The 26972-nt window shown below is 54.7% G+C and overlaps 5 protein-coding genes across 6 annotated transcripts in view; 2 read left to right on the top strand and 3 right to left on the bottom strand.

Annotated features, from left to right (window-relative positions):
• SRRM5 (serine/arginine repetitive matrix 5) overlaps positions 1 to 3138 on the bottom strand; it is a gene marked incomplete at both ends in the record, with an annotated part of 5906 nt that extends 2768 nt beyond the window's left edge. The window contains 2 exons of the mRNA XM_082861908.1: positions 14 to 1167; positions 3095 to 3138. Of these exons, the coding sequence (XP_082718034.1) occupies positions 14 to 1167; positions 3095 to 3138 (1198 nt within the window). The remainder of the gene's footprint in view (positions 1 to 13; positions 1168 to 3094) is intronic.
• Positions 3139 to 3437: 299 nt separating this feature from the next.
• On the top strand, positions 3438 to 4112 carry ZNF428 (zinc finger protein 428; the record flags this gene model as incomplete). The annotated part of the gene is made up of 2 exons (XM_082861907.1): positions 3438 to 3465; positions 3586 to 4112. The coding sequence occupies 2 exons, from the start codon at positions 3438 to 3440 to the stop codon at positions 4110 to 4112; spliced, it is 555 nt and encodes a 184-aa protein (XP_082718033.1).
• A 4878-nt stretch (positions 4113 to 8990) lies between these two features.
• Positions 8991 to 12436, bottom strand: ZNF576 (zinc finger protein 576). Of its 2 annotated transcripts, XM_082862257.1 has the most exons (3): positions 12057 to 12436; positions 11795 to 11895; positions 8991 to 10144 (listed from the first exon to the last, which is right to left on the bottom strand). In XM_082862257.1, exons 2-3 carry the CDS (start codon positions 11877 to 11879, stop codon positions 9717 to 9719), a joined length of 513 nt encoding a protein of 170 aa, XP_082718383.1. In that variant the 5' UTR covers positions 11880 to 11895; positions 12057 to 12436; the 3' UTR covers positions 8991 to 9716. The 2 variants fall into 2 exon arrangements, with proteins under 2 accessions (XP_082718383.1, XP_082718382.1); XM_082862256.1 differs by lacking the exon at positions 12057 to 12436 and having other exon boundaries at positions 11795 to 12013.
• A 924-nt stretch (positions 12437 to 13360) lies between these two features.
• On the top strand, positions 13361 to 16457 carry IRGQ (immunity related GTPase Q; the record flags this gene model as incomplete). Its single annotated transcript, XM_082862128.1, has 2 exons — positions 13361 to 13890; positions 15137 to 16457. 2 exons carry the CDS (start codon positions 13361 to 13363, stop codon positions 16455 to 16457), a joined length of 1851 nt encoding a protein of 616 aa, XP_082718254.1.
• A 6649-nt stretch (positions 16458 to 23106) lies between these two features.
• On the bottom strand, positions 23107 to 26663 carry PINLYP (phospholipase A2 inhibitor and LY6/PLAUR domain containing; the record flags this gene model as incomplete). The annotated part of the gene is made up of 4 exons (XM_082861906.1): positions 23107 to 23252; positions 23341 to 23586; positions 23823 to 23975; positions 26594 to 26663. The coding sequence occupies 4 exons, from the start codon at positions 26661 to 26663 to the stop codon at positions 23107 to 23109; spliced, it is 615 nt and encodes a 204-aa protein (XP_082718032.1).
• Positions 26664 to 26972: the final 309 nt, after the last annotated feature.

Genomic DNA, 26972 nt, shown 5'->3' with positions numbered 1-26972 from the left:
CTTCTCTCCCTGCTGGGGCTTCTAGACTGGCTGTACCGTCTTTCCCTTTTGGGGGTTCTAAATTGGTTATAAGTTTTCCCCTTGCTGCAGATTCTAGAGTGGCTGTGTCTTCCCATCTGACTGGGAGTTCCCTTCCGGGTACGACTTCTTGCCCTGCTATGATTTCTCTTCCAGCTGTGACCTCTCACCCTGCCGTGGGCCCTCTCCCTACTGCGACTTCTTGCCCTTCTAGGCATTCTAGACCAGCTGCGACTTCGGGGCTGGCTGGGGGTGCTAGACTGGCTGTGACTTTGGGGCCTGCTGGGTGCACTACCTTGGTTGTGACTCTCGACCCTGCTGAACACTTCAGTAGGACTGTAACTCCATCCCCTGCTGGGGGTGATCTTCTGACTATAACTCTTCACGCTCGATGATGATGGAGACGGGCAGTGACCTTTCTCCTCGAAGGGAGTTCTAGCGGGGCTATAACTCTTTGCCCTACTGGGGGTTCCAGCCAGGCTGGAGCTCTTCCCCACATCCAAGGCTCCTGGGGGGCTGCAGCTCCTCTTTCTGCTCACATTTCTAGGCTGGCTGTCACTCCTTTCCCGGTTGTTGGTTCTCAGCTGGCTGTAACTCTTCCCCCAACTCTGTTTTCGCTGGGAAGTAGGAGTTCTCACCCTGCTGGGCACACCTGGTCTGGCACCATTAGTTCTTATCCTGCTGGGAGTGCTGGCCCTGTTGGCTGACCTCTTGGAGCTGCGGCTTCCCCTTCTGCCGGGAGTTCTGCCTCGGCCGTGGGTACCTCTGCGCCGGGGGCGTCTTACCCTGCTGGCCTTGCTGGCTTTGCTGGTCCTGGTGTCAGTGCTAGTTTTGCTAGGCGTTCGGGCCGTGCCGTGGGCTCGGGACTTGTTGCTGGGCTGGTTAGAAGGGGCTGCCTTTGTACTTGCCCATTTGCAAGATTCGGAAATGCTTGGGCTCGTGACCGAGTTAGGGGCGGTCACAGGTTTGGTGGACACAGAGGGGCTGTTGGGCATGGCCGATTTGGTGGTCTTCAAGGAGGCAGGAGGATTGGGAGACGCTGCGGGCATCAAGGGTCCCACGGACGCCGGAGACATGCTGGGCTTCCGGGCTCTCGCAGGTGGAGAAGGCAGGGTGGCTGCAAAATGGCCTATGGTCCAGGAAGTCACGCTGGACACAAAAGGCCTGGTAGCCGTGGGTGACCACCTGATTGCCTTTCCCAGGCCAACTTCATGAAGTCGCAGTGGGCAGTGAAGACTCTGGAGGGGAGGTGGTGTGAAGTCAGAGATGGGAGGAGAAAGGGGTGGAGCCCCAGCTCAAAGCTGGAGGTGTTTCATCTGTGGTTTGCAGCCGTTCAGCAGATGCCTCCCCAGGCTGCCTTATGCTCAGCATTGCTAGGGACACAGAGATGGGTCAGACCCAGGTCCTGCCTTCCAGGAGTCTCCAGACCCAGACCGTCACTGTCCAGGCTGTCAGGGTGTGTTAGGGGGCAGGGCGACCCCAGACGAGAGAGGCACTGACCACCTGGGCAGTCAGGGAGGACCTCACAGAGGAGGTGACGTGGAGCTGGCGCCTTAAAGAGGAGCAGGAGTTTGCTAGTCGAGAAGGAGAGGGTCGCTCCAGGTGGGAGAAGAGCAGACGCGAAGGCCTGGAGGAGGGAGAGCAGGGCCACCCTTGTTCATTCAATCCACACATCCCGTTGGAGACCCCAGATGAGTCAGAGCTGCCCCTGAGGGGTTTCTAGCCTGAAGGAGGAGACATTCTGGGGCCCAGATGGCTACAGCCTTTAGGACAGTGACAGGGGAGATGGAGCCAGGGTGGAGGGAACAGGGGAGAGACCCTCTGCCTGAAGTCATCGGGGGTGGTGACTTCATGGAGGACAGAGCCTGTGCTGGGCCCTGAAGGATGAGTAGGAGATCTCCAGGCAGATAGAGTGGGGAACAGCGTTCCAGGCAGAGGCACCAGCCCATGCCAATGCCCCGGGAAACATTTGTTAAATGGCAGACAGACAGCAGGACAGAGGCAGGAACAAGTAAGAGACAGAGAGAGCTGCAGGGAAGGACGGACGCTCAGCAAACATAACCTGTTCTCTGAGCTGGGTGATGCCAGGGACCCAGCGCTGAGTCAGACCAGGCCTGCCCGCCGGTCTGGTGGGGAAAGGACAGGGACACAGGTGACCACAGCCCTGCGGGCTCGGGGCTAGGACGGCCAGGGGGCAAGAGCAAGTGACCGGCTGCCTGGGATTAGGAGATCTGGGATGCTCTCACCAGGGAGGAAAGCCTCCTTCTGGGTCCTTAAAGGATAACGGGAGACATTCCCAGCAGAGGGAATGGCATGTGTGAAAGCCGCAGAAAAGCCTGTCAAATTGAATGCCAGGCACAAAGAAAGTGTTCTAGATGCTAGGGACGCAGTCATGAGCCAGACGAAGTCCCTGCTTTCAGGGACAGGCAGTAAACGTATAAGCAGGTGTTACATACAATACCTTGAGGAGAAAAATAAAGCAGAGTTAGGGGCGTAGAGAGTGCTAGGGAGGGACTGCTGGCTAGACGGACTGACCAGGGTTTCACCGAAGTGACACTTGAGCAGAGATGTGACAGAGGGGAGGGATCAAGCCTTAGTCCCTCTGCAGAAAGAGTGGCAAAGGCCCTGAGTTGGGTTCCGGCCCAGGGAGTTGAGGGACGTGAGGAGGCAGTGGGGCTGGCTCAGTGGTAACGGGGTCCCTGTACGCTGCCGGGGGAAACTGAGGAAGGGGAGCCAGTGGGTACAGGGCTAGGCTATCACAGTCCTAGGAGATGCTTTGGGCAGGCTTCTGCCACCACGTCTATAGAAGCCGGTATTTTGCTGCCGCCGTAGTGGGGGCTCCCCTCTCCACACCCCCCATAACAGTTGTTGGTGTCACCCTTCCTGTACAGTGACTTTCCTTTTTTTTTTAAACCTAAACTTGTCCTAGGCATGTCCTTCATACCCATGAAATCACAGTAATATATCTATATTTACAAATAAATATTTTAACTCACTTAACTAGATATTTATATATATATATATATAAAACCACATATATCAGAGTATGTGTATGTGTTTTAATTTGCTGAAGTACCTGTTCACGTGTTTGTCTCCCCAAAATGATCCAGTGTAGGCCATCACCCACATTTAGCTTTTTCCCCGTTTAACTGTGTGACTGGAGGCCAGTGAGTCACCTAACCTCTCTGTGCCTCAGTTTCCCCAGTTGTCACTTAGGGATAATAGTACCTCCCTCAGGGTTGTTGTAAGGATTAGTTGAGTTAATATATAAAAAACAAGGTTCTTAAAGCAGTAGTGGACACTGTCATTGTTGTTTTTATTACTCCTACGTCTCCTACTTTGTTCTCTTTAAACCCCTAAGATGCAGTTCTTGCAAGACGTCCATTTGCTTGACACACAGATGCTGCCTGTTCTGCACGATGGGGGTCCATCTGTGGGGAGAGCAGGGTCGGGCCCAGGCTGCCCTCTCCATACTGTGGCGAGTCTGAATGGGGCTCAGGGAGGGGACAGCCGGGCACAGCGCTCTGTCCCCTGATGCCGCTGTCTTTCCTCTTCCGCCCCCTTTAGGCCCCGAGCATTCCTCTGACTCCGAATATACTCTCTCAGAGCCGGACTCCGAAGAAGAAGAAGATGAGGAGGAGGAGGAAGAGGAGACCACTGATGACCCCGAATATGACCCCGGCTACAAGGTGAAGCAGCGCCTGGGGGGGGGCCGGGGGGGCCCATCCCGCCGGGCCCCCCGTGCAGCCCAGCTCCCGGGCCCCCCAGCCCAGCCCTGCCAGCTCTGTGGCCGCTCCGCCCTTGGGGAGGCCCCACCGGGCACCCCACCTTGCCGGCTCTGCTGCCCCGCTACAGCCCCCCAGGAAGCGCCAGCTCCTGAAAGCAGGGCCCTCGGGGAGGAAGAGGAGGAGCCGCCTCGGGCTGGGGAGGGCCGACCAGCTGGGAGGGGGGAGGAGGGGGAGGGGGAGGAGGGGGAGGAGGAGGAGGAGGAGGAGGAGGGCGGCGCCTACCACTGTACCGAGTGCGAGGATTCCTTTGACAACCTCGGGGAGCTGCACGGGCACTTCATGCTGCATGCCCGGGGTGAGGTGTAGGGAGCGCCCAGACCTAGGGAGCTTGGCAGAGGGGTGGGGCGGGTGGGGTGGGAGGAGGGGGCTGAGGACATCGGGGTGGTCGCGGTGGTCACGGGGATGGGGTCCCACTGATCTGTGTCGTCTTAGCAGTAGTTGTGTGAAAGCCAGAATAAAAGCCAAATTCTGTGTGTCGGCCGAGTGTGCATTTGAGGTCTGTGTGTGTGTGTGTGTGTGTGTGTGTGTGTGTGTAAGCTCGAGTGTATAAGGCACGCGCCTGGGCATTTACCTCACCATCCCTGGGCTCCTTGGGGAAAGCTAAGGATCCTTGTTGCTGAGATAATTAACGTTTACTAAGTGCATATGTTCAGTGTGGTTCCCATTATTTCATCATGGACCCCGTGATGCACAGGCTCACACACAACAGAATTTTTTGCTCACGTCATAGTCCGGGATGGGTGTTTCAGGTTGGCAGGTAACCTCCATATGGTGATTTGGGGACCCAGGCCATCCTGTAAGCCTTTTGGCATTCACATGGTCATGGCTGGGTGTCCATGGCCTGGGTTCTGCCAGAGGACGAGGAAAGAGAGCCTGGACAGGTACACATGTTCTCTTAGAAGCCCCAGCCTGGAGGGGGCCCATAGTGCTTCCACTTACATCCCTTTGCTGCGAGATTAGTCACATGGCCACAGCCTGCTGCAAGGGAGTCTGGGAAAGGCGGTCTAGCCAAGTGCCCAGAAAATGGTTTGTGGAAGACAGCCCGTGCTCTCTGCCACTTCATCCAAGAACCTTCACAAAGAGGACTTTAATTATAATCACAGCTCTGCTTCCTGAGTGCTTCCTGGGTGCCAAGTGCCAGTCCAAGAGCTTTATGTATATTGACTTAGAGAAGTTGTGCATCTAGGAACTTACAAAAATAGAACTTTAATTATAATTACAGCTGCCATTTTCCCAGCACGTACAGAGTGCTGCATTTTATTTACATGAGATCATCGGGTCCTTAGAATAACTGCGAGGTAGGGACTGTGATCCATTAATTCACTTCACAAATATCTTTTGAATACTTGCTGTGTGCTAAGCATTGGGAACACACCAGTGAATAAAATAAAATCCTTGTCCTCGTGGAGCTTACATGGAGGTGGGAGGGGGCCACCGGTGGGGACAGATAGTAAACAAAAAGTAAGCAAGAAGGATGTGACATATGCTGGATGTAAGTGCTGTGGAGAAAAATAGAGAAGAGAAGGGGGAACAGTTCTGGAAGAGGGTACAGTTTATAAATAGTGTAGTCCTCCCTGAGGAGGTGACAGAGACCTAAGCAGAGACCTGAGAAAGGGAGGGAGGGAGCCTGGCACATGGGTGGGAAGAGTGATCTAGGTGAGGGGGGGTGGGGCAGGAGCCTGCCCCACGTGTCAATTAGGCAAGAGTGGCTGGAGGGGATAAGGGATGGCAGAGCTGGAGGGATGAGGTCAGAGGGGAACAGAGGGTCAGCTTATTACAGCCTTGTGGAAACACAGGCTCTTGCTCTGAGATGGGAAGTACTAATTCACGGAAGCTTGGCACTGAAGCTCCTTTGAAAATAGAAGCCTAATTATAATAATAGCTACCATTTACTGAGCATTTACTGTGTGCCAAGCTCTGTTCTAAGGCGCTTTACATGTGTTAACTCATAGAAGCTTGGCAACTAAGAACCTTCAAGAATAGAACCTGAATTACCATAATGGCTCACAGCGGACCAGGCCCTGGGCTAAGCGCTTTATATGGACGATCACATCGGATCCTTATGAGGTAGGGACTGTTACTTATTACTCATTCATTCAGCAGTGATTTATTGAATACCTAGGAGATGCAGGCACTTTTTGGGAAGCTGGGAGTAGAGTGGTGAACACAATGAACAAAAATCCCTGCCTTTGTTGAGGTTATATTATAAAGGGGAAAACAGATACTTGAATATTTAAGTAAAACGTTTAGAATGTTAGAAGGTTATAAGTGCTGTGGAGGAAAAGAGAAGGGGGACGGGGAGGCTTGTGTGTGTGTGTGTGAAGCAGTTTCAAATGGGGTAGCCAGGAAAGGCTTCACTAAAAAGGTGACATCAAAGCAGAGATCTAGAGGAGGAGGAACGGGCCATGTGGCTGTGGGAACAGCAAGTGCAAAGGCCCTGAGGTGGAACCTGCTTGGGATGTTTGTTGAAGAGCACTTGGGGCCACAAGGCTGTTGCTGAGGAAGGCAAGGGGAAGACTGGTGGGAACACAAGAGCAGAGACGGGCAGAGAAAAGCAGAGGGGAAGAGGACCGGGTCACACAGGCCATTAATACCAACTCTGACTTTCTCTCCGAGTGTGTCGTCGTCATCATAATTCTTAGAGGCGTAGGGGCTGCTATCACGACCATTTTACAACTGCTACAGCCAGGGCACAGAGAGGTTGAGTAACCTTCTAGAGGTCACACAGCTGGGAAGAAGCAGAGGCCAGGTTTGAATCCAGACAACTAGGGCTAAGGCATCCATTCTTAGCCACTAAGCCACACACCAGAAATGGCTGTCCACAGCCACCATCTGACTTGCAGGAGTGTATTTGGTCTCCAGAGTTATTGAGGTTTTTTTAATTACGTTGGTTACCAACATTTAAAAATGGGCAGGTTTGACACAAAAATGGAAGTTTCTGACTTCCTTGTGAGATTGATTGCTGAACCCACAATCCCATGGGGCAGTAGTTTGCTGGAGCTGAGTAGGGGTCACCTCCTATTAATGGGGCATTCCCTCCCGCATGCCCAGTCCCCACTGCCTGGCATCTGGGCCCCTTACACCCTGCTTGCCTCACTGATTTATGGTACCTGCTTGGCCCCAAAGAGCATTTACATTCTGATGCCTGTTACAGGACCTTGACCAAAGCATCTTTCAAAACCCATACTTTTCATCCTAGAAGCTCAGAATCTTATACTTATGCACTCTTTGAGACTTTCATAACCACTATAGCTTAGCATCATTGAATCTCAGAATCATCACAGCAGAAATCCACAGCTCCTTAAAACCACATGGATGCATCTTATTTCCTGGAGCAGCATGCCTAAGCCCTCTTCTGCCCTCAGACAGGGCTTTCTAAGCACAGAAGTAGCAGATTATCCATTCATCATCAGAAGTTCCTAAGGGTCACGAGAGACTGGGAATCAAGAGACCTGGTCTCCTGCCAGTGGGGTCATTCAGTTCTTCAGGGCCCAGGCAGGGTATGGAGACCAAGCTGGGAATTCCAGAGGATTCAGTACCGGGAATTGGTTCCCCAGGTACTAAAACACTGGGAGCACAAACATGGAAAAGTGAGGTAGCTGAGAAATGAGTGTCTGCAAGAAGCTCCCACCTCTAGGACTGGGATGCAGGAGGAGCGCAATGACCAGAGCCCAGTGGGAGCTTGGTGGGCAGGCCACGCCACGCGCATGGCTGGCGCAGGGACTGGCTGCCACACGGCTGCTGCTTAAGCCCCAAGAGGGGCACGGTGCCTTGTGCTGAGAGTGTAGAAGGGTATTGGAGCCCGAACTGCTGCTGGAGGGGTTCCAGCAGGAGCCTAAGGCAAGGTGAGTCCCTTCTCCCCTCTTCCGACCTTCCTTCTTCCCATACCTCTTGTGGGATGAACTTAAGGAAGCCAGCTTTCCAGGGAGTCTGGGAAGCATAGCTGCAGAAAGCCCAGCCTCATGGAGCAGCGTGGAAGGGTGGGCTGAGGCTGAGAAACAGGTAAACGACTGGGTGCTGTCAAGTTCTTCCTTGAGCCTCCACGGTAAGCGCTGTCCTAGGTGCTGGGGACGAAGCAATGAGGGAGACAACCCACTTGCCCTCAGAAGCTTGGCTTCTAGAGGAAGGACACAGATGACGACAGAAACACAGGTGTGATAATTCCAAGTGTTGAAGAGTGCTGGGAATAAACTAAATCAGGCTAAGGGTTGGAGGTGCTGTCCTCTGAAGTGGCAGGTATCGAGACCTGAATCATGAGGAGGAAGCCTTGCAAAGTTCTGGGTAAGAGGGAGCAGCAAGTGCAAAGGCTCTGAGGCAGATGCCAGCCTGGCAGGTGTGGCTAGAGTGTAGTGAAAAAGACAGAACCGGGAGGGAGTTGAGATTGCTTAGTGGGCTGGGACCTAGTCATTGTTGGGTTTTGTGGGCCTGGGTAAGGCCTTTGGATGTTACTTGTGGGATGCTGTTGGAGGGTTTTGAATGAGGAGTGATGTAAGCTGACTTACATATACACAGGGGGTGGTCTGTCGTAGAGAGACTGGAAGGGTGGGGGGAGCAGTCGTGCTAGCAGACCCAGCCCCCTGCTGTCTCCTTGCTCTGTCATCCTGTTGTCGCTCTCGTGGTCCAAGATGGCTGGATACCATGTCCACGTTCCAGGCGGGAAGGTCGAGGAAAGGCAGGTTCCTTTCTGAAGCTGGAGGACTCTACCCAGGAATTTAGTCAGAGCTCAGTCACATGGCCACATCTAGCTGCAAGGAAATCTGGGAAAGGCTGTCTTTGTAGCCACCGTGTGCCTAGCTAATGAGTGGGAGATAGCTCACTCTCTACCATATCCATCTCACCTGTGGGCTTTCAAAATATCCCTCAATTCAGACAGAGTCTGTGATTATTGTATGCAGGGCTGTGATTATTGTATGCAGGGCATCGACCATCGTCTCTAGGGGCAGGGCAGGTAATGCAAGGGAGTAAAACTGGTCCAGTGGAACTCAGCCCAGGGTTGGGTCTTTCAAGAGCTGAAAATAGGATCTTAATGGAATATCTCCCTGTGTTGGCCAAATACAACAGGAAACAGAAGGTATCTCTGTTTGACTCCAAACCAGTTTCCCCATAGGGCCAGGCCAGGTCTGCCCTGAGCTCCCCACTCCCCATGCCCTTATGTTCTCTGGGAATTCCTGCTCAAAAGCCAGAGTTCCTTGTTTAGACATTTTATTATGGACCTTTTGTTTTCAGATACTACTTCTGTTAGTTTATTCATGCTATCTCACCTACACATACAAAAAATATTCCGTGACCAGAATGGTACATAAAATTATTTCAATGAACAATAAATTATCTGGGGAGGAGGAAGGCAGAGCCATCCAATGCCACGGCCCCACCTTGAGTGGGAAAGGCTGGCAGGGGGTGGGAAGAGACAAGGGCCCAGATTGCAACCCTCACGTGACTCAGTGCAGCCTCCGACTTTGCTGTCCCATCCCCAAAGGCTCAAGTTGCTCCACGTGTGGGACCCATTCGGTGGCATTACAGGCAGGCAACACCTCACTTTCCCTCCCCGATTCAGGCCCAGATCCAGGCACTTGGCTCTTGCAGCCCCATTGCCTCCATCTGGGAAGAATTAATGGTGATAACACAATCTGCAGCTAGCTATGATTTCAAACTATTTCATTGGGAACGAGGAAGATACAAATAACAAATTTCCCTCTTTCTTTCTTTCTCACTATTGTTTGATTTTACTGTTTCCCTGAAGGCTTTTGTGTCCTCCAAAGACGGAAGCTCTAAATGAGCATCTTCTGGGTCCTATTGATCAGGAGTCCTTTGCCTTTCCAGGGAGGAAAGTAAATCCCTCCCATCCCATATCAGATGGGTGTCCCACCAGCCACAGAGCTTCCATTGCCCTAGGGAGGGCTGGAGCCACACTCAGAGCTCCCCCCGGGCATGCCGGATGTAGTGCTGATGCAGCCCTGCTTCCTGGGCAAAGTCCTGCCCGCACTCAGTGCAGGCGAAGGGGCCAGGACGGGGGTGGGCCTCGTGCGCCTGGCGATGCCGCCTCAGAGAAGCGGCCTGCCCAAAGGTCTTGCCACAGTCGGGACAGGGGAAGGTGGGTGGCGTGGTGGTGGGTACAGCCGGCTGGGAGGGCCTGGCCGCTGGACCGTGGCTGCGCTGGTGGGTGATCAGGGCCTTGGAGGAGGGGAAGGAGCGGGCGCACGTGAAGCAGATGAAGAGGACCCCCTGCAGCTTCTGGGCCACGAAGTCCGCTGGGTGCTCCCGCTTCATGTGACGCTCCTGGAACTTGGAGTCTGCGAAGGTGATGAGGCAGCGGGTGCACTGCAGGGCCCCCAAGTGGCCTGAGGGACATGAGGAGAGGTTGGGGGAGGCCAGCAGGAGTCTCTGAGGGCCTCTCCCAGCCTCAGAATCGCACCAACAGTGAGCATGCAGGGCTTACTATGTGCCAGGTGCTATGCCGGGCCTGGACAGCAGACTTACTGGACCTGTTTTACGGATGAGCAGACTGAGGCTCAAAAAGGTTAGGTAACTTGCCGACAGTCATGAAGCTAGGAAATGAAATGGCGGAGTCGGGACTGGAACCCGGGGAGTCCGCCCTTCCTACAGAGCCATGTGATTAGAGCACAGCCTCTGGAGCCAGACCGCCTGGAACTGACTCCCGGTTCTACCACTTCCGAGGCAAGTAGAAACGGCGTTTTCATCTGGAAAATGGGGTAACGACCATATCAGTATCTACTTTACAGGGCTGTTGTAAGGAATAAACGAATTAACGTATAAAACGTGCTTAGAACAGTGCTACACGATGGTTTGCAATAATTATTGTTGAGACAGAAAAGAAGCCCCACAGCTAGGAGCTGGCCTGGCACTCACAGCTAGGCCTTGGTGTTCCGTTCAGCATAAACAATTTCACAGAACATCGTCAGACAAGGCCATGCTGTGACTGAGACGAATCAAGACAAGACCATGCCATGGTGCCTTCTAAACACAGACAAAACGTGAACACTGTCCAAGCCACGAAAATGGCCACACACCCTCCCCCGGCCCGTCATGGCTAAGATGAGTGCCTGCTGCTGCTTTGCCAATTACACCTGGAGCCTTGCTTTGTTCCTCCCTCCTTCTAGGTATTGAGATAGCCAGCCATGTAACTGCCCCTGCTTCCTGGCACCATCCATCCACAGCAAAACCCTTTCTTGAACCCTTCCCCAAATCACCTACCACAGCCTAAATCCTGTAATAAGTCCTTTCTTATTACTGAGATGCCCCACGGTGTGTGTGCTTCCTCAGCGCAGTGAGCAGTAAGCCCAACTTGGCCAACTCCAGCTGTGTTCCTGGCGGTCTCTGGCTGGAGAGCACTGACACTGTGGCTTTCATCGTTACAAATACTTAACCTCTCTTTGCCTCGGTTCCCTCACGTGAAAGTGATAATTACCAATTTCACAGAGTCTGTTAGGAGGACGGAATGAGATAACAAACGTTAAACTCTTCGAATGCACCTAGCACATAATAAGCATTCAGTAGAAGCTGTTGCTATTATCCTAGGTCAAGTTGGCTACCTTCATTAACATTAAGCTTTCCCCTTTTCTGCCGCTAAACCCCATACCAGCCAGCCCCATGGGGTGAATAGTGGCAAGCCCTTTTGACAGATAGGGAAACGGAGGCCCAAGTCACACTGAAAGTCTGGGGCAGAGTTGGGACTGGGGCTCTCTGCCCTTTCCCAGCCACCTCTCCCACCCCAAGCCTCTCTGGATGCCACTCTGTGCCTCTGAACTGCATCCCATTCATGCTTATGTGGATAGAGCAGGATGGGTACGTCTGAGGGTAATAAGGGTAGGGGTGGGGAGTAGCAGGTCCTGGGAGAGCAGCTCAGGGACCATTAACAGCTCCTTCCCAACAGGCAAATCCCCGCAACGCCCTGGACACTGAAATGCTATAGAAATCCTTTTAGCATCACAGCTCCTGCACCCCACCCATCTCTGGTCAGCAGTACTCACAGATGTCACCTCCTGGACTTTGGGGACTTCTCTCCTTGGACGAATCCTGCTGCTCCATGGTCTCTTTGGGGTGCCGGTCCTCCATGGTGACTGAGACCCCTCTGGTCAAGAGAGGAGCACGCATGACAGAACAGTAAATCAAGTGAAGTCGCTTATCTACAGCGAGTCTTAGAGGGCCCGCCAATCCTATGACCTTTGACAGGCTTGGCTTTGCCAGCCTTTGGCCGACCCCCCACGAGATAACATCTCCTTGAATTCTAACCTGATAGAGCAGCTCGCTAGAGAAGATTCAGTCCTCCCAGAAGATTCAACTTCCCCGGTTTGTGACTCCCCTTAGAGCCTTCTCACTTGCGTGAGACCTCTGACCTATGCCTCCTACATCAAACGAACTCCCTGAACTCAGAGCGCGGGACCCTTGATCTTTGACACCAGCCTCATCCCCTTCTCTCCCACCTGTCTTGAGGCAGGTAGTGGTACCCACGCTTTAGCCTGCCTCCTTCCGGGAGACATCTTTCTCTGACATCCCGAAACTCTTATTGCACCTAGAACCCCCGCTTCCCACGCGCGCTTTCAGCCGCTGTGACCCGCTGCCCCAAACACTGCCCTCGGCTCCCTCCCGAGGCCGGTAGCCCAGGCCTCTGCTTTTCTCCAGACAGCAGAGGGCTGCCTTTCGTTGCGCCTGTCAGTTGCTCGTCACAGCGCCGTCACCCGAAGTGAAGCGGGGTAGGGCCCACCGAGTCTCAAAGTCCCGGTGGTTTCCACGGCCTTTCGCCTGATGAGCCTTTCGAAGCCCAGATCTCGGGTTGCCATCCGACTGCAGTGATTCAGTCGCGCCAACCCGGTCCTCAAAATAATGGGAGGGGTCCTTCTCTGCACTGGGGTGCGTAATGATGACGTTGCAAGCCTCCTTTGCAGTGCAGACCTAAGCTTATTGCGCAAGTGTGTTAGGCGCTCCTGACGCGCACGCGCTTTGGCTCCCTCATTGTTCAAGGTTCGGCGACCGCCGAGGAGAGTGCCCTTCGGCCGTTCTGCGCAGGCGCTGCAAAGGGCCCTGTCCCCGAGGTTAAGCTTTCGAGACACACCCCCTCCTAAAAGGAATGACGTCAGGTTAGAGCCCCCGGAAAGGGTCTGGACATCCCCAAATCCCGGCGCTTTAGCCTCATGGGCCTCCGTCCTCGGACCCCAGAGGCAGAGCTTCTCAGCGGTTGACCGACTGCTACCGACTGCGCAGTCCCGTGTGCCGGCTGTTTGCTCGGTCGGTGATTTGGAAGGGAGGAGTGAGGGGTAAAAACATCTGTGTCCCTGAGGGAGGAGGGGGCTAGAGGGCGATTTCTGAGTTTCTGAAGCGTAAAGGGAAAGGCATCGAGAAAGAGGGCGGACAGGACTCCCAGGTCCCTGGGGAATAGGGCCTGGGCGCCAGATTTCTAGGTGCCTGTCAGTGATACCCGAGAAGGAAAGAAGTGGTCAGGGTAAAAGGCTGAAGTCTGAGACCAGAGTGGGGAAGCTACGAAAGAAAAAGGTTGGGTGCTCCGTGACCCGGGTCTTCCTCTCTCCCCACTTCCAGCCATGCCTCCGCCGCGGGGTGACGTGACCGTCTTATTCCTGGGGCCTCCGGGCTCGGGAAAGTCTGCTGTGATCGCAGCGCTGTGCGACAAGGATGTGGAGACGGTAGAGATCCCCGACGGACGGCCGGATTCCGGGCTCCCCAGCCTGAGAGCTGCAGGCCCAGGCCTCTTCCTGGGCGAGCTGAGCTGCCCACCCGCAGCGCCGGGGCCCTGGGCGGCGGAAGCCAACGTGCTGGTATTGGTGCTGCCCGGCCCCGAGGGGAATGAGGAACCCTTGGCCCCAGCGCTGGGGGAGGCAGCGCGGGCCGCCCTGGCCCGAGGAACACCCCTGCTGGCTGTGCGGAACCTTCGTCCCGAGGAGTCACAGAATGTAGCCCAGGCTCGGGATCAGACCGCAGCCCGGCTGGACAGCGCCGGGTTGGGCGCCGCGACTCTCTTTGTGCTACAGACCGACTGTCGCAGCAGCGACGGCTGCGAGGAGCTGGAGCGCCTGCGGGCGGCGCTGCGGAGCCAGGCGGAGGCGCTGCAGAGGTGAGCGCGGCGTTTCAGGGTGGGTTGAAGAGGACTGGTGCTTTATTTAGTCTGTACCTCCCACCCCTAAGGTGCTCTTTGAGGTCTGCGAGACCCCGCCCTCAGCGAGTTTGGGGCCAACCTGACGGGATATCTGCTGAAAGCCCTGCTCCCTCGTCCAAATCCCGACCCTCAGCGCAGGTTTTGAGGTCCACGAGGTTCCACCTCAAACTAGCGCTCTGTGCTTGACCCTTTTCCATCATCTAGGCCAAGGGTCAGCTAGAAGTCTGGACCTGTCATTCCAGGTTCCGCCTCCTGCGAGCGCTCTGAGGTCCTGAGCCCCCGCTCCCTCGCGAGAATTCTAGGAGGGACCGGGACCTAGCGCCCAAACACTGCCCCCAGGCCAACGTGTGAACGAGGGCTCACTCTCTCCGGGCAAGCTGGTGATCCCCGCGAAGCTTTTACCCGAAGACTCCACTCTCCAGTCTGAACCCTCTTGCTCACCATCTGCTTGGTTCTCAAGCGACCCCAGTCTCCGGAGAGCCACACCCTAAGCGAGCTTTGTCGTTTCGGGGGCCCTCCCCCACTTCCTTTTTCTAGTCCCCTTTCGCTTCTGTGTCCACTTGCTGGCTACTTCGTGAATTTTCTCCCCCAACCCCAAGCGGCCTCCTTTTATAGACGTCAAAACGAGGCTCAGGGAGGGGCAGCCTCTTCCCCAGGCCCACCACTCGTCTTTCTTCCTTAGCCACACACCCTTGGTAAGAACTAGTAGATGAGGGTTCTCCCCTCACCTGTCTTTACAGCCCTCCTAACTCCTAGTCTCAGGAAAGAGCGCCCTTGGTGACTTTGCCCTAGTCGAATAGGGCTCGGTTTTCGTTTAGTCCTCAATACAGTCGCCATTCTTTCTTTGCTCTAAACTCCACTCTCTATGAGTTTTGCCCCGCCCAGCAGGGCTTTTGCTTAATCCTCGGAAAGACCCGCTCCCGCAGAGTGTAACCCCGGGGAAGGCTTAGCCGGGTCCCCATTTTCGACCGTGTTGGCAACCTGATTTCTGATTTCAATCCAGCCGTCCCACCCCTTCTTTAAGCCCCTCCCTTTTCTTCATAGCCTCAGATTCTGTTTCTGTGCCATTAGTCTGGCCCCTCCCTTTCCTGATTATTCAGAAAGCTCCGCCTTGTCACCATAGCCCAGTCCTGTCCCCGTAGCCCAGCTCGCCAGCATTTAGCCCCTCTTCTGCCCTTGACCCCATCCCTCCCTTTCCCCGCAGGCTCCTGCCACCGGCTCAGGATGGCTTCGAGGTGCTGGGCGCTGCAGAGTTGGAGGCTGTGCGCGAGGCCTTCGAGACGGGCGGCCTGGAGGCGGCGCTGTCATGGGTTCGGGCCGGCCTGGAGCGACTGGGCAGCGCGCGCCTGGACCTGGCCGTGGCCGGTAGGGCTGACGTGAGCCTTGTGCTGAACATGCTACTCGGGTTAGATCCTGACGACCCAGGTGCGGTGCCTGCTTCGGCGCCCGCGGAGCCCATGCCCTACCCGGCCCCAGAGCGCCCCAATGTGGTGCTCTGGACCGTGCCTCTGGGCTCCGCGGGCACTGCTGCCGCCCCCCACCCAACCCACTACGACGCTCTCATCCTCGTCACCCCTGGGGCCCCCACTGAGAAGGACTGGGCCCAAGTCCGGCCCTTGGTACTACCAGATACGCCGCTGGTCTGCGTGCGAACAGACGGCGAGGGCGAGGATCCGGAGTCCCTGGACGAAGAGGAAAAGAGCGGCGAGAGCTTAGAGAACGCAGGCGGAGGGAGGTTTGAGAATGCACGCAGTGAGGGGAGGGAGAAACGTGGCCCTGGATCGCAGAAAGCAGGCAGTGGGGAAGGTTCAGAGGACGCAGGCAGCGAGAGTTTGCAGCCGGTTGGCGTCGGCGTGAAGAAACCGGGCAGCGGGGACTCAGAGCGCGCGGCCGCACTGAGCCCAGAAGATGAGACGTGGGAGGTGCTGGAGGAGGCGCCGCCGCCGGTGTTCCCGCTGCGGCCGGGCGGCCTCCCGGGGCTGTGCGAGTGGCTGCGGCGTGCGCTACCCCCGGCCCAGGCCGGGGCGCTGCTTCTGGCTCTGCCACCCGCGTCTCCCCGCGCGGCCCGGACCAAGGCTGCGGCGCTGCGGGCCGGGGCGTGGCGGCCGGCCCTGTTGGCTAGCCTGGCGGCGGCGGCGGCCCCGGTACCGGGGCTGGGCTGGGCCTGTGACGTGGCGCTCCTGCGAGGTCAGCTGGCCGAGTGGCGGCGGGCGCTGGGGCTCGAACCCGCGGCGCTGGCACGACGCGAGCGCGCGCTGGGCCTGACGCCGGGGGAGCTGGCCGAGCGGACACGCTTCCCGGGTCCGGTGACGCGCGCCGAAGTGGAGGCGAGGCTGGGCTCGTGGGCGGGCGAGGGCACCGCCGGGGGCGCGGCGCTGGGCGCGCTCTCCTTCCTGTGGCCTGCGGGCGGCGCGGCGGCCACCGGGGGCCTGGGCTACCGCGCGGCGCACGGCGTCCTGCTGCAGGCGCTCGATGAGATGCGGGCCGACGCTGAAGCAGTGCTGGCACCGCAGGTGCCCGCGTAGTGAGGGGTGGGTTGAGGGCCGGGTCTTCCGGGGTGCCCCGTGTCCCGGCTGCTCGGCTTGGTCAGGGGTTGAGGACTGCAAGTTGCCGTAAGAGGGAGAGGGCGTGGTGATCCAGACTCTGGCATGCTAGTATGGGATGTCTGGGCTTGTGAGGTCACAGAGCGGGGGGCGGGGGACGGGGGGCCGCCACTCAGAATCCTGGGTGCTTGAAGGCGATGAGGGTCTGACTACAGGTTGGAATGTGTGACTTCTCGTCACCAGGATTCCTGGGTCCTGAAGGGGAATAGAGTTCGGGGGACATGACTCCTGATTTCTCTGGGGGACCAGAGGGTGTGACCCTCAGACTCCTAGACTCCTGAACTCCTGAAGGGAGTTGAGGGTTTGGGACTCCTCCAAGGGGATATATCTTGGTCTCCAAAGAGTAGAAACTGGATCTATTAGGTGTCTAGTCCTCCAGGGGGAGAGGAGGTGGAAGCCCTGATTCCTGATGAAGGGGGCCTCCATCACACCGGGGACTCTAGCATGGAGGAGGAGGAGGGGGTCTGGGTTCCCCAGGGAGCTGGAATCCTTGGGCTTCTGAGCCACAAAGGGGTATAAGGTCTGGGTTTCTGCGGGGTGGGGGGATAGGCCTGCATATAAAGGGGGCTTTGAATTTTCATTGGGGGGAGGAAGGATCTCTGGAGTCTCAGAACTCCTGTCTCCCAAGAGGGCTGTGGACCTTGGTTCCTAATTCATGGGTGGTGGAAGGTCTCCATCTAGAGGGGGGAATAGGGGGCTGTGTAAGAGAGCTGGAGACCTTTGGTTCCTCTTGGGGAATAGAGGGGTCTCTAAACGTTGCTCCACCAGGGGCCTGGTGACCCAGATTTCTTTCTCAGTTGTTGTGGGGAGAATGGTACCACAAAAATGAGAGGAAATAAGCGTTCTGGGCATGGTGGGCTCTGGGGGGTAGCCAGGGACCGGGAATGAGGCCTTCTGGGTGTGGAAGGACAGAAACGCCTCCCTCAGAGGTATCTCCCCAAAGTCCCTAATGGGTTTCGATCCTGGTAACTAGCTGCCTTTCTCTGAGTTGGACTGGAAAGGGATATGACAGCCCCCATTTTATAGGTGCTGAGCGACTATGGGGCTCTCTGGGGACTCTGTTCGTCTGTCCCTCTCTCCTTTAGGGGTTTCTATCTTTTTTTGGTCTTGGCTTTGATCTTGGTCATTAAACCTTAACCCTTTCTGACCTTGGTATTATATACACCTGCCTTTTGGGAAAAGCAACCGTACTGCTGCACTGATCCCAACGCTTCTGTGTTGGCTACCTCAGGTATCCCCGAGAGAGACACAGAGAATGCCACAGTGAGCAAGGGACCCACGGAGCAGCTGGGCAGGTGTTCCAGACCGTGGGAGTGTGCCACAGTGGGGCAAAGGCAGAAACCACAGTGCCTGGAATGTTCTAAGCTGCCAGCTACAAGTAGAGGAGAAGCCACAGGTCACAGAACTCTTCAATGCCGAAAACAGAAAGGGAGGACCTGAGAGGCCATCCGGCAGAATCTCTGTTATGTTAGATGGGGAGAGCAAAGCCCAGAGAGGGCAGGCTCTAGGCCCAACAGCACGCAGCAAGGCCCCTGCCTGTTCTTATTTCCTGCCCCCTCCCGTCCCCCCAATCAACCTGATCTTCCTTCTGATGCTTGAGTGGGCCACCTGGGATCCTGCCTCAGGACCTTTGCACTTTCTGTTATTTCTGCCTAGAATGCTCTGCTCCCAGATCTTCCCACGACTGGCTCCTTCTTGTCAGTCAAGTCTCAGCTCAAGTGTCCCCTCAGAGAAGCCTTCCCTGACCTCTGTAACTGAAGTAGCTCACACCCCCACCCCTATTATTTGTCTTGGCCGGTTATTTTTCCTTGTAGCAATTATTACTGTAGAAAATTACCTTATTTATTTATTTACCTATTTATTGGCTATTATCCCCATACCTGTCCTGTTCTCTGCTGTACCCCCAGCACGTAGAATAGTGCTTGACATACAGAAGGTGCTCAGTAAATATTTAATTCATTAATCAGTGGCAGAATTAGGGCTGGAATTTAGGTCATCAGCCTCTTGCCACAAGACAGGGAAGAGGTGTGAGATGGGGGAGAAACAAGTATCTCATGGGAGAGGGAGCTCCTGTCTGAGGTCGGGGGACCTGGGAAGCAAACACAGCTTTGCCACTGTCACTCCAGGTGACTTGGGGCAGTGCCTTTTTTTGCCTTTTCCCACCTGTGAAATGAAAGGGCTGGACAAGAACAATAAACACTTCCGAGATCCTGTTTCCTTGGACAGCTGAAGGCAAGGGTGACCAATCCGAGGGGGCGGTTCCACCATGTCTACCTTGAACTCCTACCACCGGCACCATCTGTCCCATCAAAGTTGAGATGGCCAAGATGGGGAAAAGCATTTGGCTCTATACTGAATGGCTCCAAGCATCATCCTCAAAGCTCTTCTGGCCTTAGGAGAATGTCCCTCATCCACATCTGTAATACCCAGTACAACACTGTCCCTTCCTCAAGTCCAGCGTTCAAGCATCTGCATTAAGCCTGCCTGCCGCGTGCAGAAGCAGGAGACGCGCAGAGCAGCGCTGTCCAATAGAAACAGGATGTGAGCCACACGGGTAGTTTCACATTTTCTAGTAGCCACGTTAAAAAAGGAAAAGGAAACAGGTGAAACTAATTCTAGTATGTTGTACCTCAGTATATCCAAAATATTATCATTTCAGCATGTAATCAGTACAGGAAACTACTAATGAGATAGTTCACATTCTTTTGATGCTAAGTCTTTGAAATCTGCTGTGTATTTCTCACAGCACATCTCAATTCAGATGATAGATTTTCATCAGAAATATCTGACCTCAATTTAGATTTCAGAAAAGTCATATTTGGAGAAGTCGATTCATATACCCAAGTTGTCCTAATTATATTGGATAGTTTTCCAATAACTGAGATGAGTAGCAATTTTTTAATTAATCAGAAGTAACTAAAATGTAAACTGCAGTTTCCCCGTTGCACCAGGCACACGTGGTGAGTAGCCACTGTATTAGACAGCACTGCCCTAGAACACTTCCCATTATCAAAGAGAACTCTGTGCACACTGCTCTAGGGTCAGACAGCCCTTTGACTGACCATGGGGGTGACCTCGGGCAAGTCACTCAGCAAATGGCATCTACCTCACAGGGTTATGGTGAGAATTCAGTGCACGCACGTATGTGCATGCATTCTCTCTCGTGCACAGCAACGAACTTGCAGCGCCTCCTGGAAGCCGGCACACTGGGAGCCAGAACGTTAGCCTCACCCCCATGCCTTTGCTCGGAGTGCCCTCCTCTCTTCGTGCTGCTTTGCCACCATCTCTAACTTGGTCCCATCTGACATCTCTGCTCTCTACGTGCCTCTGTTCCAAATTCCCTCTTCCCTCATGCCAATGGGAACCATGCCTGAGATCAAATCTGAGAAAACAAGACCCAGTTTTGTTTTCGCGTGTCGCTGTCCGTTGTGGAGTGTGTGCTGATTGTGTTTATGTAGTTGTATATTGGCACTCTTGGGTGTCACGACTATCTTTTAGAGTGGTTGCCTTTTAAATCATGACTTTTAAAGGGATTGAATTTTAGGCTCTGTAGAGGCAGCAAGTTGCTAGTGAGGCATCTGTCTCTGGGAGCATCCAAGCAGAAAAGACTAAGGCTCCCTTTTGGATGGATTGCTGACTGCCATCAGGGTGTGTCTACAAGGCACCTGCAGGCTGGAAGGCCCTTGAAGGCAGAAATTCAAGGAAAAGTATGGTGAATCTTGGCGTTGCCATCGCCAGAAGCAGAAGAGGCACAAAAGCCTCATTACCTTAGCTGAGTTTCACACTTGTCTGCATAATGATGGAGAGACGTGTATCCACTGAGGTAGGAAACCATGAAGGCGGGTGAATCAAGGGTGGGTTGGCCTGTGGTGCTTTTTGGAGGAGTGAATAAAAAAGTAGAAATTCCATTGTGTGTCTGTTCTTTCGGGGTTTAAAGGGAAAAAAAGATGCTTGGGATTTTGAGTGGAGCTGGAAGCCTAGACCCCTGGGTCCCCGGCGAGGAGGGACAGTGGGAGTCTGTGCAGCGTAGAATCCATTGGGCTGGAATTGAGAGACTTTGAGTTTTGCCACCCTGGAGGGGCTGGAGCGGACTATTAATTGTTTACACCTTGGGGGCTGTGATGGTAAACGTCTTAGCTCCGGAACCAGCTTGGCCCATGAATGCCCCCAGTCTGTTCAGCTTCTCTGCAGCCCTGCCCTTGGTTTGTCCCTTCTCATCCTGACTCTAGACCTGGTCATGGGATCTGCTCGGCTACTGAGACAACAGCAAAGATGATGGGCAGAGGCTTGAAAAGTGCTCATGCATTGGGACTTCCTCTCTTGCTACCCGGGGGACCCCTGCCACTGCCACCACATCAAGAAGTCCAGGCTAGGGAATTCCCTGGTTGTGCAGTGGTCAGGACTCGGCGCTTTCATTTCCGGGGCACGGGTCCCATTCCCGGCTGGGGAACTAAGATCACGCAAACCCCACAGTGTGGCCAAAAAAAAAAAAAAAAAAAAAAGAAGTCCAGGCTAACCTGCTGGTGATAAGAGACATGTGGCCCAGTCAGCCCTGACACCCCAATCAGTGTCAACCCTCTGGAAGAGAGCTGCCTAGCTGACCAGCAGCTGAACCCAGCAGACACCAGAAGAACCATCACCCAGCTGACCCCAGACCACATTGCCAACCAATTATTCTAAGCATCTGAGCTTTGGAGGGGCTTGTTACGTAGCAAAGGATAACTGATACAGGCTTGTCCGCTCTCTCTGTGATGTGGTCTCTTTCTCCCCTCAATGTGACCCAATGACTAAAATCTTAAGCTCTGCCACTTTTTAGCTGCTACGACCACCAATGTGACATTCCTTCTCTGAGCCTCAGATTCTTCTGAAAACAGGGATGAGAATACTAGCGCCTATCACGTGGAGTAGTTGTGAAGACAAAATGAGAACCTGCCCCAAAGGTCATGGTGGCCGTTCGTGCTGGTTATGAAATGTGTCTGGCCAGGCGGGGGCTCAGGTGGGGCATTTGGGGCCCGGACTGTGCTTCCTCCTCCTCTCCCGGTGGGGTTTGGTAGGGTCCTGTGACCAGCTCCACCCAGTGAATTGTGTCAGGTCACTTCTGGGTGGGCAGCATTTAATCATCCACGTGCAACCTTCCTGGGCTCTCTCCTGTGCACAGAAATCGGCATTAAGTTGGTGACTACTCCACGATTATGAGGAGCAGAACGCCCTGTGGACGGTGCTAGACACGGAAGGTCAAGGATAAATCAACCTTTTTTTTTTTTTAAAGATTTTTGGGATGTGGACCATTTTTAAGGTCTTCATTGAATTTGTTACAATATTGCTTCTGTTTTATGTTTTGGTTTTTCGGCTGCGAGGCGTGTGGGATCTTAGTTCCCCGACCAGGGATCGAACCTGCACCCCCTGCACTGGAAGGCAAAGTCTTAACCACTGGACCACCAGGGAAGTCCCTTAAATCAACCTTTTGTGAATGGGTACCTCTTCAGCAAATACCACTCCTCTCCCTCCCACTGGAGAGGGAGTATACGTCCCTGCTCCACTGCTGTGGGCTTTGACCATATGATTTACTTTACTCCATGGAACGTTAGCACCCCCGACCTCAGCCGAGGACCCCGTGATCTGCCATGAGAAAGACATCAGCCAGGGAGCCGCTGATCCCAGAAGACTGTGAAGCGTCATGGAGGAGAACTTGAATCCCCTCCCAAACGGGACCCAAACCCCTCAAAGCACAGCCAGAAGGAGAACTGCTCCAGCCACCTACAAACCCTTAGAAGGATGATAGTTGTTACAATCTCGGCTTGGGGACGGTTTGTTACACAAGCATTACTACAGCATGAATCGACTGATATAACTTTGTTGCTTTAAACCACGGAGATTAGGGACTTGTTTGTTACTGTAGCATAATCGATTCTGTCCTGACAGATGCCAGGGTCCAGCACCTGCCAACGAATGGCCACTCAGTAAGTGGCAGCTATTAGGATGATAACTATTTGGCCAGACACATTGTCTCCAGAACCAACGTTGTCTTAAAGGTGCTGGGCACTGCACTAAGTGCTTTTTCAGTTTTCTTTCATTTGACTCTTAAGACAGCCCTTTGAGGTTATGGCTATTAATAGCCACAGTTTATAAACGTGAAAACTGAGGCAAAAGAGGGAGAGGTTAACCAGGAGAGGTGATCACAGACTCTGGAGTCTGATCTCCCCTAGCTGTTTGACCCAAGCCAAGTGACACCGCAACCTGTGCCTCAGTTTGTTCCTCTGTAAAATGGGGACAATACTTTCAACTTCACAGAGTTGTTGTGACTATGCACTGAGGTACCGCAGGAAAACACTTAGCATGGGGACCCAGCAGGGAGTAATCCCTTAACAAAAGGTAGGGTCTTCCCTCTCTTCCTTCCAAAGAGGGGGTTCCCAAAGGTTGAGACCCCTGCTTTTTGCATCCCACCTCCCTGAAATGCATCACGTCACAAGGACTCAGGCCTGTTCTGTTAAGTTGTTTAATAATGTATTGGCACATGGGAAGCTGTAGCTGGGAACAAGTCAAGACCAAACGTGGCATACGCCTCGGTTCTTCACTTAGCCTTGCCAGAAGGCTGGGGGCCTGGAAGACAGTTGGCCTGGGTGATGGTGTATATACGAGAGGCCGCGGGCACCAGGGTCCCAGGCTTGGTGTGGCAGGCATTCTCCGTAGCGCAGCCCCGAGTAGCAAATATGACACCTGTTGGGGGAGGGATTTCAGCCTGGAGTCAGGACTTCCAACCCCTCCCTCCTCATGACCCGGGGTCATGCCCCTGCCACCTCCTCACCCGGTTCTCTGGACCCACTCTCTCCCCTAGAATCTGGAAGTATGAGCCTCCAGTTCTGGGAGCCTCCCTGTCCCCTCCCCCAGAAATCTAGGTGCCCCTCACCAGTCTGCACTTTGCCAGCGCAGGTGATACAGTGGCTTTCCTGGCCAACACAGAGTACTTTCTTAGTTGAAGAGCATGTTTCCTTGAAGTGGGTGATGCAGGTAGGGCACTGGAGGCCATTCTCCGTACGATTGTTCTCAGGAGCTGGGGAGGAGGGTGGAGTGTAAGGTGTAAGGGACGTTAAACCCTTTCCCAACCTCACAGCAACCCTGGGGACGCCGGTTGCTAATGGACACTGCATTTTACAGGCGAGGACCTGAGGCTCAGAGCAAGGAGGATGCTTGCCAAAGGTTACAGCACGGGTCAGTGGCGGGTGCTCACAGCGGGCTCTCAGGCGGGGCAGGAAGGGACTCCAGTTGTGGGGCTGAGCTGGTCCTTACCGGGCAGGGGATCGTGGTTGCAGACGTCGCTCTGGCAGCAGCGTGTGTTGGACACCATGTAGTTCTCAGGGTCCATGGTGATGGAGACGAATCCTGAGCTGCAGGCGCTGGATTTCATGCACCCCTTATAGGTGTTCAGCGACTGGTGGCCCTCTGCAGGATGGCGAGGGAGGGGAGGGCTCAGGGGCCCTGGCCTGGACCCTGGCTTCCAGGTCTCTCCCAACCTTACAGGTGCCCCAGCCCGCTGCTGTCTAGGGAGTTCTCTTCCAGCCCCCCAGAGTCATACCCCCTTATCTGCCTGGGGCATGGTCTGGACTGTTTATTAGGTCCGCTCCACCCCACCCCCTCCAGGCTTTGGTGGTCTCTTGCAGTTCCCATCGGCAAGCCCTGCTGCCTGCCTGAGTGGTCCCTTCCGCCCCACGCCACCCCACTGCCATCCTCTAAGGGTCACACCTGTAGTGGTCTTTTTCAGGCCGCCTATGGCTATCTCCATGGCGGTGTGAAATGGTCTCTTCCAGCCTTTCGCCCTCCCCTGACCCTTGGAATCCCTTCCACCAAATACTGGAATGCCACCCTCGCCCCCCCCCCCCGCCCCGCACCCTGTAACACCCATATCCTTCTCTGTCTAACGTGGTCTCTTCCAGATTTCCCCAGGGTCACTCCCCAGAAGTCCCACCGATGGTCTCTTGCTGCCCTCCTTGGGTACTCTCAGGTCTTGCCTGAAGTGGTCTCGTCCAGCCTCCACAGCCTTCCCCCTCCCCCTCCCCACAGTACGGTGGTCTCTTCCAACCCTAGGGTTTCCCCTCTTTACCCCGCAGAAAGGTGGTTTTTTTCCCCAACTTCCTCCTGCGGTCCCAGGGTCCCATCTCCCTCCCATATACTCCTGGGTGGCCTCTGCAAGACTTTCAGGTCCTTCCCCCACCTGCCCACTCTTGCTAGGTGAGTAGGGCAGCGTGCAATCTTCTATCCCACTTACCTTACACACCCCCTCCGGTCGGAATGGTTCCTTCCTACACTCAACGTTGGCCTTACCTCCCATCACATCCTTCCTTCTCCAGTCTCACGCCGTGCCCCTCCATGTTCCTTTAACTAAGGGTTTCTGGGTCTCTTTCAGCTTTGAATGAACACCCCACCCCCCGTGGTTTCTTCCTTTGCTCCCCTTCTCCCCCATCCTCCCTCAGGCCTGGGAGAGTCCCTTCCATTTAAGTCTTGCCTCTCCTCTCCCATTTTACTCATATGTCTCCCCATTGCCGCAGCTCCACTTCTTTGTGATAATTTGCTCCATGCTTCAGGAATATCTTCCCTCTCCTGTCTGTTCTTTTATATCTCTCCCTCTACCCCAATATCATCTCTCCTCTTCTTGTCAGGAATGGTCTCTTCCAACCCGCATCCCTAGGGGATCCCTCCCACCCCAAATGGTCAACCTGGTCACATTCCTTCCAACCCACCCCAGCCCCTTCCTTCTCCTCTACACGCCCCCCTCCACCTCTTGCGTATTAGATTTTCCCCCTCTCCCGATTTCTCTCTTCCCCCTTGTCCTTTCCTTCCCTAATCCCCTCCTGCCTAAGAAAGTCTCTATATCTGCCCCCCCCCACCCCATCAACTCTTTGGAGTCTAATTTTCAGAAATCCCTGACAACAGTGGTTTCTGTCGTTCCATCGGATTCTCTTCCCTCCATCCACCTCGAGATTGCCTTTCCCTCTTCCTGCCTGCTCACCACTGGAAGGTTCCTCCCCGCGCGTGCTGGTATCCGCTACCCCGAAAGCACAGCCCCCTCCCCAGGATCTGACGCCACGCCCTGAGCTCTTACTCCTGTTGGTGTGAGCCACGATGACCACGCAGGAGTCCTGGTCGGGGTCACAAGTTTGCACATTTCCACTGCACGTGGGTCCAAATTACAAGGCTGGGGACTTTGGATGCTAGGGTCCTCTGAGAAAGTCTGGGGACAGGGAGGGGTCCTGGTGAAGGTTTCCATGGACTTTTGTGGAGCTTCAGGTCGAGCTGGTTCTCGGAAGTGAGATCCTCTTCCTTGTAGGTACCACGCGTAGGTCTTGTAGACAGTAGGAGCCCAGGCAGGGGTACCTGAGGCTGGGATCTGCATCCCAGGTCAAGAAGGGAGAGCACGGACCAGGGGGGCAAGCGCATGGACCCCTTGGTACTGAGAGAGGAGGCAACTGGGGGCCCAGACACTGGGCAACTGCATCCTGGGGAAGGTGGGGCTTGCCTGAATTTCTGCATCTAGGGGAGGACACCAGGGGTCTGAACTCCCTAGAGTTCTGGGAGAAAGAAAATCTCTCCCCCACCCCATCATTTTTTTTAAAAACATTTCCCTTTCTAATCATACTCTGATTTTCTAGAATTCAGACGTCTTTTTTTTTTTTTTTTTTTTTGGCCGAGCTGCATGGCATGCGGAATCTTAGTTCCCCAACCAGGAGTCGAACCCCCGCCCCCTGCAGTGGAAGCGCAGAGTATTCACAACTGGACCGCCAGGGAAGTCCCCAGATGGCTTATTTTGAGACCTTGCCTGGGGGACAGGGGATTCAAAGCCCATCAAATCCCCTTCTTTCTCAGGGATTCACACACACAAGTTTCTGAGCTATTCTTCCCTTGGGGCCCCAGTCTTTCTGTCCTTTACCCTCTGCCTTTGCCATGAATCTGAATTCCCAGGACACCTCCTCTTTCCCCCTCCCCGCTGAAGGACCTTGCTGAATGCCCCTCTCATACAGTCCTCTTTCCGAAGGTCCCAGGATTCCAGGCCCCTAGTCACTTACCCAGACCCAGGAGGGTGCAGAGGAGCACGGAAGCCAGCAGGAAGGTCTGGGGTTTCGTGGAAAGCCTCATGATGGATGAGTGAGTGAACCTGCAGTCCCAGGTCCCCAGCTCTTCTTATAGGAAGCTGAGGAGGGGTGGGTCTGGACCCACCCTACCCCTAGGGTGAGAAAGAAGTGACGTAAGATCTGGGGGCAGGTCTCTGTAGCTCTGGGGTGGGGAGGCAGAACCAGAATCCGAATGCGACATGGGCATCTTGTGCCCAGCCCCCTCCTCCACGGGGGCCCCAGGAGTCTGGACTTCCAGCCTTCTCTTCCGTCAGGACCCAGAAGATCACTTCCCTATTTTCTCACATTCCCAACACCCCCCGACCCCCCCGCT

This window comes from Leucopleurus acutus (genome assembly GCF_964270905.1).
Source record: "Leucopleurus acutus genome assembly, chromosome: 20".
NCBI lineage: Eukaryota > Metazoa > Chordata > Mammalia > Artiodactyla > Delphinidae > Leucopleurus > Leucopleurus acutus.
Note: the sequence above shows the minus strand (reverse complement) of the source record. Positions and strands in the feature narration are given on the sequence as shown.

Bases quoted from the DNA above. Each gene is read 5' to 3' on its own strand.
- ZNF576 (XM_082862256.1), bottom strand. From the start codon at position 11,918: ATGCGTGCTCCTCTCTTGACCAGAGGGGTCTCAGTCACCATGGAGGAC. The intron at 10,145-11,794 runs GTGAGTACTGCT...CATGTCCCTCAG, and splicing joins AAGTCCAGGAGGTGACATCT to GCCACTTGGGGGCCCTGCAG.